Consider the following 14,533-nt stretch of genomic DNA (forward strand, 5'->3'; position numbering starts at 1 on the left):
AAATGAGTATTGAAGCCTGCTCCACTTAGCCCTGATGGGAACCAAGCAGAGGGGTGTGATGACACATGGATGTATCTGGGGTCTCGGAACCAATTACAGCCACTTCTGCCAAGCATCTGTTGTGCTACGTGGCAAAAACTTCAGGATTTATATACCCTTTTCCCCTCCTGTTTTATATATGCTGCTACTTTGCCATCTTGTATTTCCTACACAAATTATGTCTTTTGGGTTTATCTTTTTTCCCCTTCGGTGAACAAGTAATTGTTGAGTACTCTGGGGCACAGAAAGGGGCAGAGTTGGTGGTCTGTGCAGGAATTTACTACCTGCAGTAAATGCAGCATACAGCAGTTAAGTAACTGTGAGTGGGCCCTGGGGAAGGATATGGTTGGTTCCCCCAGTCTTCCAGACAGCGATGCTGTGAGTTCAGAAGAGCCTTCATGCTTGTGGACTCCATTGATGAGTTTTCCCAGAGGAGATACAAATCAGCTTGACCTTGTATTTGGAAAAAAAGAGCAAGGAGTGCTTTGCAGTAGGAAAGCAGGAGGAGGAAAGACTTCTAGGCTCCTTCGATTCCATTATCTGGAAAATGGAGGTAATGGCACCTGTATAATGAGGTAATAAGTACATGTGTTTATGTGTGTATATATATGTGCCTGTGTATCAATATCTCAGACATGTGAGCTCTCTGCCGTTATCCTTTTCTGCAATATATTGAAGCTTGAAAACCTCCTACGTCCCCCTAGACACAGATAGCACTTCAATATAGTCACATACATTACTATTTAATTTGAGGGAAGGGAATGTTAAGTTCCTTAAAAATACGTATTTTTAGACCCTCATGGGAGAGACCTTTGGAGGTTTACTTTTTAACCTGTTGGCTCCTCTTTCATCTAAACTAAATTTGTGTTTTGAGCCTGGTCTCAGGGCATATGTTTCCAGCCCAAGTGAAACGGTGCTCTTTGGGAGTCTAGTGAGGGCACAGTTACAGCTTGTTAGAGCAAGAAGGGGCCTTGGCCAGCACTAATTTGAGGGTCCAGTGTTCCAGACCCTGTCCTGATCCTTCACGTTGCTCTCATTTCTACCTCAGGACAGCTCAGTGAGGTGGGTATTACTTGCCCATTTTATAGATGGGAACTATGTGAACATGACACTAGACCACACAACTAATAATATCCAAGCAGACCAGAGGTTTCGGCCTGTCTGCCAGAATCTTTCTGTGGGTCCAGCCTTCCTGAGATTTGTTAAACTGTTTCGTCTCACTGATGAGGGGAGAGGGGCCTGGGGAGGCGAAGTGGCCTAGTTCAGCCCATCTGCCACTGGTGAAGTGGTTTCCTGCCTTCAGGGTCGGAAATTTATGGCCTGAGCCAAGTTCCTGCTCACGGGCACACTGCCTTCTCTCTCCTTTTTTTCTATTCTGTCTTGAGTCTGTCTTGTTCTGTTCTCTTCTGTCCTTCTCTCTTGCATTTTCAGTTTCTTTCTGGGCCCCTGCAGCTCTGTAGTGATCCTTGTATGTGTGTGTGCGGAGGCTGGAGTTTCTTTTGTTAGATGTTTGTTATTTTTGGAAAGCGTTTTAGGAACACTGTGTACAAATGGCCTATACAAATATGCTGATGGATTGATCAAGCTCTAAATGGAAAAGTGGAGTCTCCTGAGTTTCCTGCAATGCAGAGGGAGATGGATGCTGGGATAGGTCTCTGGAGATGCAGGGGGACACAACTGCTTATGCTAAATGAAGAGGATGGATTTAACATTACTTCCTTCTAGTCAGAACTTCTGTTGATTTATGTTTTCAGAGGAAATACTTCTGGTCTCCTCCTTTTCCCTAGAAGACATTCCAGATTCCTTAGAACTGAACAGCCGTTCGGGGATCATGGGGCCCACCCCTTGAAGGCCAGGAAGAATGATTGACTTGCCTGGGGCCCATCCCTTGTTGGTGGGTGGAGCTGAGCCTTGGGGCTGTCTCCTGCATTCAGGTCCGTGCTGCAATCCTGCTGCTGCTAGGTCCTAGAAGAGAGATGTTGGAGACTATTAAAGAGAAGGTTTAGGGATAGGGTGGTAGTGCGTCTGCTGGCGTTCCTTCTGTCTGGAGCCTGAGGAATAGGGTGGGGGCAAGTGTGACAACAGGAGGTTGTAGTCAGCAGTTCTCGGGAAGCAAGACAAGAAGACAAGGAATGTTAGAGCAGTTCAGAAAACCTTTAACTTGTACCCTACCCTGGCTTAGGTGGTTTCTGAGAAAAGCTTATTATTAAAAAGGGTTATTTTTGTGATTTGTAGGAGGTAAATTTTAACAAGAGTTTGATGTTTGTGTCCTTTGGGCTTTGGAGCTGAAGGTTAAAAGGAAATGGATAAAGTAACATTTTGGCTCTCAAGGATCTCAAAGTCCAGTAGACAGCTTTGTGCCTGCTGAAGTTCTCAGATGTTAGTGGCACGAAGGAAAGGCGAAGATAGAGTTGGCAAGATTGGAAGGAGCCATTTACCCCCAGGGAGGAAAAAAGTAACCTGAAGACATCTAGAAGTAGTGTAATTTTGTCATTTTGTAGGGGAAGAGTGGGAGGCTTTAAGATCTGATAAACATTTAGATACCTTTTGCTGCTGTGGCCCAGCCATTTCAGGGTGAGTGGGAGAGAAGAGGGGAGACAGGGCAGGGAGAAAGGGAGGGAGGTAAGGGAGGGCCTCCCAGCATGTGTTCCTTTCTCTTACCACACCCTCTGAGGAACTTTGGACTTCACAGAGTTAGCACTTCCTGTCTTTACAATCTGAAATGTAATGGTTAAATTCTGTTCAAACTTCTTGAACTGTTGTCTTCCCCCATCACATGGCAGTATTGGGGTTGGTGAAGATAGTTAAGCAAAGGAACAAACTCTTACTCTAAGAGGCTCCACCACTGCCATCCCCTCTCCGGTCTAGTTTGAGGCAAGGAAAGGATTTATGTTGGTTTTACCTGTTCAGCTCCCTCCCATAACTAACGGAGAGATAGCCATAGTTTAGGAAAGAATCTGTCCTGAATGTTACATGTGAACTGACACTGAGCTTACAGAGCTGTAGGGAAACCCACTGAGCACCTGGGAGCCAAGCTTGCCTGAGTCAGGATGCTTTTGTCTCCACCGAGGAGAGCTCAGTAGAGTGGGACATGACCCTCCCCTTCCAGCAGGACTCTGACAGTCTCCATCCACAGGGATAGGCCCCAAAGCAACCAGGCACACGGGGTGCTGAGATCTGGGCCCTGTGCTGTCTAGGGGCCTGGGTACCCTGGCTGTTTTGTGGCTGGCCCCACTGACTGCTGCTGCCTCCCTAAGCTGTGAGTCATTTTTGAAGGTGACTCTAAGTACACCTTTAATCTTAGCAGACTCTTTGGTTAATCTGGAAGCATCTATGGCAACAACAAGCAAGCAAACTGTGAACTTTGAGCTCGTGTTACAGGTTCTCCTTAACACCAGAAGCCTGTCACACTTATCATTGTCATTTTTATGAGCAGTTTCTCAGAGAGCCCTCTGCTGTCTTGGCTTACAGGCTAAGACTGTAAATAGAAGGACCTGAGATCACCAGTGTACAGAGAAGTCCCTTATATCTTGTCCCTTTTGAGCCTCACTAGGTGCTAGTGAGATAGTCAAAGCAAGCAACAGCCCCATTTTACAGATAAGGAAATGGAGGCAGAGATGAGGGAAGTTTCTTCCCCAAGTTCAGAGCCATTGCATAAGAGCAGTGTCCTTCCTCTTGGGAGGATCATTCAGAACAGGAAATGAGTGTTTGTGACATCACATTCGGCAGAGACCAGTCACCCAGCTTTTGAGATTTTGGGTTCACGGAGGTGAGAAAGGCCAGATCCTGACCTTAAGGGGCTGGCATTCTAGCTCATGGGGTTCCCCCTGTACCCCAGGCTATTGGGGCAGCAGCGTTAGTCCCAAGAAGGAAAATCTGAAGGGTGAATGCAGATTTTCTATGACTCCTCCTCACCCCATGTTTTGGCTGCTGGAGGAAGAGATGGATTATACAAAGAGAAGCCTGGACACTGGAGAATTCTGCAGCTGAGAGAGACCTTAGAGCAGTTTTTAGATGTAAAAATGGAAGCCAGAGAGCCTGCGTGATCAGCTGGCTGGTTGATGGCAGCTGGTAACCCCAGGCCCTCTCCTCTCTTACCACCTCTAGTTCAGATGTTAAATGCCTTGTGAGGATGGGTGAGTGCAGGCTTTGAAAGTGTGGCTTATTAGTTCCAGGTTCCTCTTTAATCATGATTTTTCCCCCAAATTTTTTATTGTGGTAAAATTCATGTAAGATAAAATTGACCATCTTAACCATTTTTAAGAGTGGTATTAAGTACGTTCATAATTTTGAGCAACCATCACCACCATCCGTCTCTATAACTCTTCATCTCATAAAACTGAAACTCTATACCCGTTAAACAGTAATTCCCAGTTCCTCCCCCTGCCCCAGCCCCTGACAACCACTATTCTGCTTTCTGTCTTTAATTAATCATAATTTTTTTTTAAATAAGGGTAAGTGGTCACTAACATACCAAAAGAATACTGAAGTGAAATGAAATCTTTTTTTTTTTTTATTAGATTTTCACCTGTGTGTTTCTCTAGGGATAATAATGAATATCTAGTCTTAATTTGTTCTAAATGTTTTTCTTTTCACTTAGTCTAAGGCCACAATTCAAGGCCAGGTTTTATTTTGTTTTTTTAAGCTCTATCAAAGGCAGGTCCTTTCTTAAAATGATTAGATGTAGCCTGACTCTTTCTCCATAGTAGCCGGGTTTTCGCATTCTGGGTGATACCCCGGGATTGTGGGGATTCATTTTCTCTGTATTATTTTTGAAGCACTAACCCTTGGCTCAGCCTTGCATGTAAACATTGTATTGACTACCCTCTAGTCATCTTTCTCTTTTCATTGTGAAGCCGTCACTTCTGTCACCCCAGTTGTTCTGCACTTGATCAGGTCTTAGGCTTCGCCTGGTCCCTCAGCCCAGGTAGCTGCTTAAGCAGCAAGGGAAGAACCAGCTTTTTCTCTAAAACAAAGCAAAACAGGAGGTCATATGTGTGCATCTCCTCTCCAGTTCCATACTGGCTCCTCCCCACGGTATTCATGAGTTTGACAGACATTTGCTGCCTGCCTGTCAGGGGCCAAACCCTGTGCTAGCTTTTAAAGATTCCAAGTTGAGGAATTCACAGTCCCCGCCTTCAAGGAACTTTGAGCCTAGTGAGGTGAGACAGGTAAACAGATGTAATAACCTGATAGAGGTGCAGTCAGAACAGGGTGCACAGGACACTTTGGGAATAAGGAAGGGGTTAGTTCTACTGGAAGTGGGCATGATGTGACATGTCAGAAAAGAATTCCTCCAGGAGGTAACCTTTGTGTTGAGCCCTGAAACTGGCTGTATTCCTGGTAGAGGAAGCAATCAGGTTTATTAGAGTGTCAATCAGTTTGTTGAGGGAGGAGACAGATGGTCTACAGGAAGGCTTTGTTACATTAATTTTATTCAGTATTTTATCTGTTTGAATAGGTAATGCATACACTAGATGCAACACTCAAGGTGGTTAAAAGGGAATACATACCGAGAAAAACGTTTCCTTCACTGTTAGCCACTCAGCTTCCCTCCCTGAAGGTACTTGGTAGGGACCAGTTTCTTGTACATCAGTTCCAGGGCGAGATTTTCAGTGTGTACAAGGGTGTACGTGTATGTGTGTCCATCCTTTAAAAACACATACATACACACAAGTGCTTTTCTTCATGTACTAATTTTGTAAGTTATTCCATGTTAGTACAGACTGAACCACCCAATTCTTTTTAAACAGCTGCATGGTGTTGTTATATGGGTATATGACAACTTGTTTAACTAGTCCCCCCCCCCAGTCTTTTGCCATTAAAAATAATGCAGTGAATATCCTGCGTGTGTAACAATGCATATACGTGATTTCTGAGTACAGATTATAGAAGTAGAATTGATAGGTCAGAGAACAGGTGCATTTTTGGGGACAGAGATTGTCACACTGCCCTCCAAAGAGCTCTATGTTAATTATAAAATACTAAATGTAAGATTCTTTACCCCTTGGTGACCTCCTTCTCACGCCAGTCTTCTAAACTCCTTGCCAGAGTGAGCTTCCTAAGTGAATTAGGTGTTGTAACTTCCCTGCTTATAATCTCAGTAAGCTCCACATGGTTTTCAGGATAAAGCTTAAACTTAGCCTAGCCCCTGCCAGGGGTGCTCCAGCATCTGCCGGGAGTGCTCTGTTCCCATTGCTCCATTGCACTGTGGGCACTTGTCTTTGGTATCTCCACTGGACGCATCCTTTAGCAGTCAGTTTAGCTTCACCTCCTCTGGGTAGTCTTTCCTGATTACCTCCATTTGCGCACAGAACACCAAACACCAGCCTGATCTGGCCTTGTCCATTCACTGTAGAAGTATTTGTTGTGCACGTGCTGTGATGTGGCACAAGCAGGTGTCTTTCTCAACAATCCACTGGTTGTTGCATTGAGGGGATGATGACTGCCTGGTCGGGTTACCTGCTGTGGCTGCATGTACAATGGCAGCACTGAGGGCCCATTTGCTAACTGGCAGGTGGCTCTGGGCACATCCTTTAACTCTTTGGACCTTGGTTTTGGCATCTGTCAAAAGAGGAGGTGACACCTGATGACCTCCACGGTCCCCCCCATGCTCAGATCTTACTGAAAATTATAACAGCAACAGCAACTGGTGTTTACTGGGGACTTGCACTGTGCCAGGCACTGTGGGCACTGTGTTGAGCACTTTATATGATCCTAATCCTTACATCAACTCTGTGAAGACAGTACAGTTACTGTCTCCACTTTCAAATGAGAAAACTGAGGCTAAGAGAGTCAGTTGGCCACAAGGTCATAATAGAGGAAACAGATTTGAGTTCTGGCATTCTGACTCTACCGTTCTTAGCCACATAAATGTTTACACATTCCACACATGTATGCACACACAGTTTTGTGTACTGTTTTGGGTCACTCAAAGACTCCACCCCTAGACCTCTCGGTGATCCATCTGTTCTGCAGCTGTAAAGGCTCAAGTTGAAGTCTGGGTAAAAGGTGGGGGCAGAAGACTGCTACAGGCACGACTGTTTGGAGTAGTGGATGAGGGCCCAGTGGCTAGCTCTGTTCTTGAACCCCTGGCTCATGCTGCTTTTCGTTGAACTGAGACAGTTTGTATTGCTGTTTGCAGTAACTCTCCTTAGAAGGGATGCACAGGCCTGAGTCAAGACTTCATACATGGATTAAAGTCAGGTCTGGGTAATATCTTTGGCCGAGTCTCAGGGGCATTTCTTTTTTAACTGAAGCACAGTCAATTACAGTGTGTCAGTTTCTGATGTACAGCACAATGTCCCGCTCATGCACATACATACATGTGTTCATTTTCATATCAGGGACATTCTTTATTAGGGTTGTAGATGGCAGGCTCTCTTATCTATTTACATAAAGCCTTTTTGGAGAAGGAGGTGTGTATGGAATTTAAAAAGGAAGTGTAATCTTATTATTTGGAATACCTGTTATAAACTAGGATAAATGAAATCAATTAATTAAAATATAATAGGCCCATATCATTATGTATCATCAACCCTTCTGCTTCCCTGAAGGCAAGCTGAAAAAAAATCCTGAAAAGTCTTGATCCCTGATTTTTTTTTTAAGATATTATTTCCTGTTCTTCTTAAGTCTTCCAGCTAGAGTGGGTGGTGGGGCCAATTAACAATTACAGCCCACCCTCTGCTCAGTCATTGTCAAGTACAGCCAACAGATGTTGCCTCTGGTGTCACAGGTGTGTTGGCTGAGCCTTGATTAATTAGCCCATTTTTGAGATTCATGGCTGTCGAGTCAGAGCCAGATCCTCAGGGGCTCATCCAGCCTCTGGTGGTTGAGCAGGCCAAGCCAGGGGCCCTTGGCTCTTGCTGCTGCATTCCTTCTCTAGGCGGTGTGTTTCTCCCTTCAAGACACGTGTTCTTTATTTATTTTTTTCTTCTCAGTTAGTCGAACTTGCTCTCAGTCCAGTGGCAGAGGCAGAGGCAGACTCAGACTCAGACTCAGTGTAGCAGTTCTGTGTCAACAGCTGTCTCTCCCCTCTTTGCTGGAGCCTCCAAGGCAGGCCGCTGCCGGGCAGAGCCAGGCAGCTTCTGAAAGCTCTGCCGAACCTGACGTCTCCAGGTGAGCCGGTGCTCGTCTCCTTGTCCTGTCGCAAGGCTCTGGCTCCCGGATGCTGACGCTGATGGCGGCTTGCTGCAGGCCTTGGCTTTTCCCCCACCGTGAGGAGCTGAAAAGCCACTTACATTCTTGTCTCTTCTGGCAGCAGGAATGCAGTTGCTAGAATTCTTTCAACTTTGTATGTGATTATGGCTTTCTTACTGAAGTGCCTGCTGTAACTAACTTATGGCTAAAGTTTTCACTCTACTTATGTCCTTGTTTTGTTTTGTTTTTTAATAGGTGGATCTACCCTGGGCTGACTTTAGAATTCTTACTTCTGGCTTTTAAATTTTTTCTTTTTAAAATAACTTGGACGGATAAAAGATGTGCCATGGCAGGATAGCACCAAAGAGCACCTCAACATTTGCCGTGGCCTTCGTGGGACATGGAGTGTTTCTTCCGCTGGTGATTCTCAGCACTCTCCTTGGAGTTGGTCTTGCCTCAGGTGAGTCTTGGTCTGCCTTTTCCATGAGGAGAAGAAAAGACTCAAATTCCATTACTTCTCCCATCTGTTGGGCAGTTACGGGATGAGCAGAGGGTGGGGCCTTTTGTGCTGTGGGATAGCAAGGAACCAGCCCTGGGGGTTGCACCAAGGGGCCTATGGAGCCAGCCAGAGGAGGGGTGTGTAGGAACTTGCTGGGGATGACATGGTGACATTCTCACCCCTCTCCCCTTGTAGTCATCAGCAGGGCGGAGGTGTAGGATTCAGTGTGATGTGCAGGTCAGATCCCAGTCCTGCTACTTGCTTAACTCTGTGACCTGGAGCAAGTCTCTCCTCTGTAAGCTCCAGAATGTTCCCTCAGCTACAGAATGGGATAATAATGGTACCTGCTTCAGGGTGGTAGTGAAGATTGCCATAACTCAGTAAGCTCTTAATGATCATTAGCTCTTCATTGTTGGTTTCTCGTCTTTCTGTTCTTTTTCTCAGCATGAGTACAGAGTTGAAGTATTGTAATTTAGAGAAAGCAAGACCTGGTCACTGACACTACGAACTCTGTGATCTTGGACAAGTCACTTAACCATGCTGTGGCTCAGCTTCTTCATCTGTCAAGTGAAGGGGTTAACCTGGATCACCTTTAGAGTCACATCTAGCTTCATCACTCTGTACTTTCATGATTCTAAGCACTTTCTGTTTGAATATTGTGAGCTGGATGAGCCCTAACAGGACTAGAAATGCAGCAGTTTGCCTCTGTTAGTTTGTATGGCCCTTGCTGCCTTCAATAATGCTCTGAAGATGCTTCTAGGTTCTTTTCATGTGGTCCTTTAGACCTGGTGTTCTTTTTAGAAAGCGCATGCTTGCATGTGTACTGTAGACCTTTGGGTGATGCTACAGAATCTGCCTCTGTAAGTAGTGGTAGGGGTCTCATTCAATTAAGATGAGTTCACCAGTAACGGTGCCCCTACCAGACTTCATTACATACATGTATATGACAGTTTTCTTTGGACGGTGTTCCTACAGCAGCATCTCAGCTAGATTCTGGAGAGGGGCTTGGAGCTGGGGTTGGGGTGGTGAGGTTTGTAGAGCTCCCATAGCTCTGTGCTATTCCTTCATTCTCTTTTTATCCCACCACCCACTTACGCAGATAATGGTGCAATTTCATATAACCTTTTTTTTTTTTCCCTTCTGAATTACTGGGAGAAACAATTACTGATTTTTTTGTTCCATGATAGCCTTCCCCACCACCTATAGACAGATTTCTTCTGCTGCTGCTTCTCCTTCACTCCATTCTGACATTTAACCCAAACCTTTCCCATAACCTTTCCTTGACCATGAGGAGCCCTGGCAGAACCAAAAGGAACACTAGTGGTTAGAACCCCACAACCACTGGTGTGGACATCATGGTTATATGAGGTCTCAAAGGAAAAGAGGGCCAGAGCTACACCAATGCAACAGACAAAGCAGGGCCTGTATTCATAGGGCCACTCCAAAGACAGGGGAGGCCTTGAGAAGTGGCCGTCACAGAACCATGGAACATAGACACCCTGTCTTGCTCACTGCTATATCTTTAGAGCAGAAATTGGCAGACTATGGTCTATAGGCCAGATCCTACCTGCTCTCTGCTTTTGTGCGACCTGCAAGCTAAGAATTTTTTTTAGTTTTTAAATGGCAAAACAATAATATTTCATATGTAAAAATTATATGAAACTCATATTTTAGTTTCCATAAATAAAGTTGTATTGGAACTTAGCAGTATTCATTAACGTATGTATTAAATATGGCTCCTTTTGTGCTATAAGGCAGAGTTGAATAATTGTGACATAGACTGTGTGGCTCCCAAACTTTAAAATATTTGCCCCTTTTTAGAGGATGTTTGCCACCTTACCCCCAGCTCAGAGCAAACTGTGCTCAATAAGAATGCATATGAATGAAATGGCTGTCAGAGTAGGAAGGAAGGAAGGACCAGGCAGAGCTAGGATGGACTTCAGAGGTGGTGCGCTTGCCCAGGGTCTTAAGGCCAGCTAATGGTGGTGCCAGGACCAGAACCTCACCCAGTTCCTGGTGCACTACCACCACCGTCCTCTTCCAGGGCTCCAGTGGGGAAGCTGTTGCATGGCAGTGTTAGGGCGGAGCACCTGCCTTCGGTGTCTGAAGTATTTAGCCTCTTTAGCTTCATTAAGCCATCCCTCCTACCCCCACTCTCTCTTTGATGGGCTTCCCCCCTTCCTCCTCCCATTCCCCACCCCATTTTCCAGCTACCCACACCTTCCCAACTTTCCATCCATGTCTGAAATCAATTATCAGGGACTGATGGGTCCAGACTGGCTGGATAAAGGAATTATTATTCTCCAGTATGGAAAAATGTGTGTCTGTAGTGTGGGCTCAAACCAGGGTGGGAAAGTTGGCTCTGTTGTTTTCTTTCCCTCCCCCATCTGCAAAGATTCCTTCCTTCCCTACCACCCTTCCACCCTGCCCCGTGTTTTTTACTCCCCATAAAACATATGTACTGGCACAGAGCAGGGTGCAAGCAGGGGAAGGGGTTTTACTATTGCTTAGATCTAGTGCACCAAGTTGTGATGTTTTTCCCTCTCTGGAGTGGCTTCTGGGGGAAGGAGGCGCCCAAACCTTGGCCTGAAATCCAGAGCACACCTGTATGGCCGTGCCTGCCATGAGCAGCATGCCAAGCAAGCTTGCCAAGAAACCAAGACTCTCAGATACTCTGAAGTCAAGGAAAGACAGTTCAGGTCAGGAAAAGTCTCTCTTCCTCTTCCTGCATTTCTTATCTGCTCCTGTGGCTGCCCATGAACACCCATTCCAGAGGCATTTTAAAATGAGGTGCTTATTACCCAGTGGGCTGTGGTAGATGTGCTTGTGTGTCCTCGCACATTCATGACTGTGAGAATCCCACTGGATGTAGGTAAGTGTGCATCCTCTGGAGGACAGTTTGTCCGCATAGTCTCTGGTCATAAATATCACAGTCACCCCTAGGCATGGTCCTGATCGCTCATGTTTAGAAGAAAGAAATCACGTATGAAGAGGCACTTGAGAGTTCTGGGGTAGAGTTCTAGGTAAAATTATGTATGTCATGTTCGGGGTTTGATTTTCCATCCTTGTTGCTCTTATCTACAGCTTGGGATTTGGAGTTGTAACAGAGAAGGAGCCATTGGGGTTAGCTCCCCCTTGGTCATTCTTTCAGCAGAGATGGAGAGAACTATTCAGAGTTCCCTTTTCAGGAGTAGCAAAAGGAAGCTTGTCTCACTGTTCACACCTGGACACACCGTGCCATGCAGGGGAAGACCAGATTAAAGAGAAGATCTATGCTCATACTACCCAACGCTCCTTTCTTGGGCTAGAGAGGAGTTAGGCTCCCAACTGTGTAGCAGCCTCTCCCAGATCTCTTAACCTGTCATCTTAAGAGACTTGCTGTATGTATGACCTTAGGTAAATCACTTGACCTCTCTGTGTCTCTTATAAAACAGAAACTAGATCCTCAAGGATGTTAGGTCGGTGTTGAGTAGACTAATAAAAATATTGGAGGGCACTTGACATATAAAATGCGCAGTGTAATAATAACAACAGGGATGGTATGTGACCTACTGTTGAGTCATGCTGGGCAGGAGACTTCATGCAGATGACATCCTCTGCTGCCTTTAAAACAAAACTGGGGTTGCAGAGTCACTTTTGGGCTTAGGGATAAGGGATCAGGAGGCAGTGTCAAACTTGCCCAGCTGAGGAAAGATTGATTACTTCCAAAACCCTTTTGCCTTCCGTGTTTACATAGTTTGATGATCTCAGCCCAACTGCCTTGCTGACTCCTATAAAAAGCTTTTGATTTTCATTCTCTCCCTGTTCTGAGCGTAATTACTGAAAAAACTTAGTATTTTACTTGTTTCTGACTTTTTCCCCCTTAAGATGTTGCCATGACACTCGACGACCACGTTAAACATTATACAAGCACCTAAAGCGAGGGGGGCAGCCACCTGCGTTTCTATGTGAAACTCAGAATAAGAAAGCCAGGCAGTTAGTGTTCATTGAAGAAGGAACATGTTGAGGACTAGGCTCTCAGGGAGGTGATACGGGTTTGACCCTTAAGACTGCTGTGGCAAAGAGATGTTGGCAGGTGGCCCTGGCTCACCTCACCATCTCTGAAGGGACCTGGAGTCAAGTAACATAAGTGAGCTGGGAAGAGAGGCCAGGTGGGGAAATGATGTATATAGAGCATCATTTGTGTGTCAGGCTCTGCGTTACCATCACATTTAAAGCTCTCAGAATGCCTGTGAGCTAGACGGTCATGTAACTGTTTTACGAAAGAGAAACTGGGGTAGAGGGAGGTTAGATCACTTGCTCAGAGACAGACAGTTGTAGGTGGTGAAACTGGCTGGGATTTGTGCCCAGTCTGTCTGACTCTGTTGCCCATGCTCTGCTGAGAAGGTTACTACCTGTGCTGAGTGGCAGGCTTCTCTGAGGCCTGTTTCTTGTCTTGCTCTATTGCAGCACTTGAATCGACCTTCAGAGGATTATTTTGACAGTGGAAGAAAGACATCGTCTGTTTTCTTCCCTGGATAAAGGATGCAGGAGTCATCTCTGGGTTACCGTGTTTACCTCTGTGGTTGTTTCTGTTCCTCATCTACAGCGGTCCTTAGTTGTTTGGGTCCCACTTTAGGCACAAATTTTGCCAAAGCAGGTCTATTCTTGGAAAGGAACAATGGGGACCTCAGCAAATTGTTTGCTAAATGAGGCTGTAGTTCCCAAAACATCCGCAGAGCATCTTCCTGTCAGCTGCAAACCCTGCTGACAAAGTGATGTAATCTCTCCATGGTGTAATTACCTGTGACTATAAAAAGACTTGGGTATTGTGGTAGGAGGCTGGGTGGGTCATTATAGAGCTTGTTGAACCCTGGCGTCATGAAAAGGCATTGAGAAATTACCCTCTGCAGGCTGATTGTTGTGTCATGTTTAGAACATTGCCAACACATGGTGCAAACTTTGCACTGTAACTTTTGAATAAAAGAAGCCAGGAATCCCCCAGACTGAACACTTCAGTGGCTCTCATCTGGGTTTAAGCCCTCATTAAACACAGATTCCACCTACCATACAAAGCCACCCGGCCACACTAGCCTTAATCGCATGCTTAGAGGTTACCCTTACCTGCCCAAATATTTCTGCAAAAGAGGGTTACAGGGTGCTAATAAAAAAAAAAAACAACAAGAACCAAGAAACTGGGGTTAACACTCAGAGTCTTTAATTATTCTAGGTAGGTCTGCGGATGAATTCCTCCACCACCTCTTACCCACTGGGAGATTCCTTTCTTCTGCGTCACCCCAAGAGTGGCCCTCCCAGTCTCCAGGTGGCTGGTGCTGGTGTACCTGGCTGCCTGGACTGTGGCCAGATCAGGAGTAACCTTGGCTCACCTTGTGTTTAGCTTTGTGACCCAGAGGGACAGCATTGTTTAGAGACAACTTTTCCACGATGCAGTGTGAATAAGAGGGGTGCTGGCTGCTGGTTTTGCCAGCCCTTCTCACCTGCCTCACCTGAAGTCAACCAAGCACGAAATCTGAATTCACTGGCAGCTGAGGGTGAATACTCCTCAACTCCTAGCTCCCTGTATTACCTTGGATAACTTTCCTGAACTCATTGTCGATATTTTTCTAGAATAAGGGAGACAGTAGATAATCATAGTTCCTAAGATTGTTGTGAGGATTAAATAAGGTAGTACATGTAAAGCACCTAGGATATTGACTGGCGGACAAGGAAGTAATTCCCAGGCTTGGAGAGCAGATTCTAGCACCAGTTGATACCGTGCTTCTGACACCACAGCTGAGTAGCTCAGGTTGGAAGTGCTCCTTATTTCTTCCATGTGTCTTGGATTCAAATCCGTACATACTGAGTAGAATTAGATAT

At 45.6% G+C, this 14,533-nt stretch overlaps 1 protein-coding gene across 5 annotated transcripts in view; it reads left to right on the top strand.

Annotated features, from left to right (window-relative positions):
• Window positions 1–14,533, top strand: part of SUSD6 (sushi domain containing 6) — an 85,107-nt gene that overhangs the window by 32,314 nt on the left and 38,260 nt on the right. For 3 of the 5 annotated variants that reach the window (XM_032482266.1, XM_032482268.1, XM_006186426.3), the window contains exon 2: window positions 8,434–8,638. In XM_032482266.1, coding sequence (XP_032338157.1) covers window positions 8,518–8,638 — 121 coding nt within the window. In that variant the 5' untranslated portion in view covers window positions 8,434–8,517. Of the gene's footprint in view, window positions 1–7,998; window positions 8,158–8,208; window positions 8,333–8,433; window positions 8,639–14,533 lie in introns of those variants that run through there. The other 2 variants (XM_032482267.1, XM_032482269.1) reach the window with 2 other exon arrangements.

This window comes from Camelus ferus, chromosome 6, assembly GCF_009834535.1.
Source record: "Camelus ferus isolate YT-003-E chromosome 6, BCGSAC_Cfer_1.0, whole genome shotgun sequence".
In the NCBI taxonomy this organism is placed as follows: Eukaryota; Metazoa; Chordata; class Mammalia; order Artiodactyla; family Camelidae; genus Camelus; species Camelus ferus.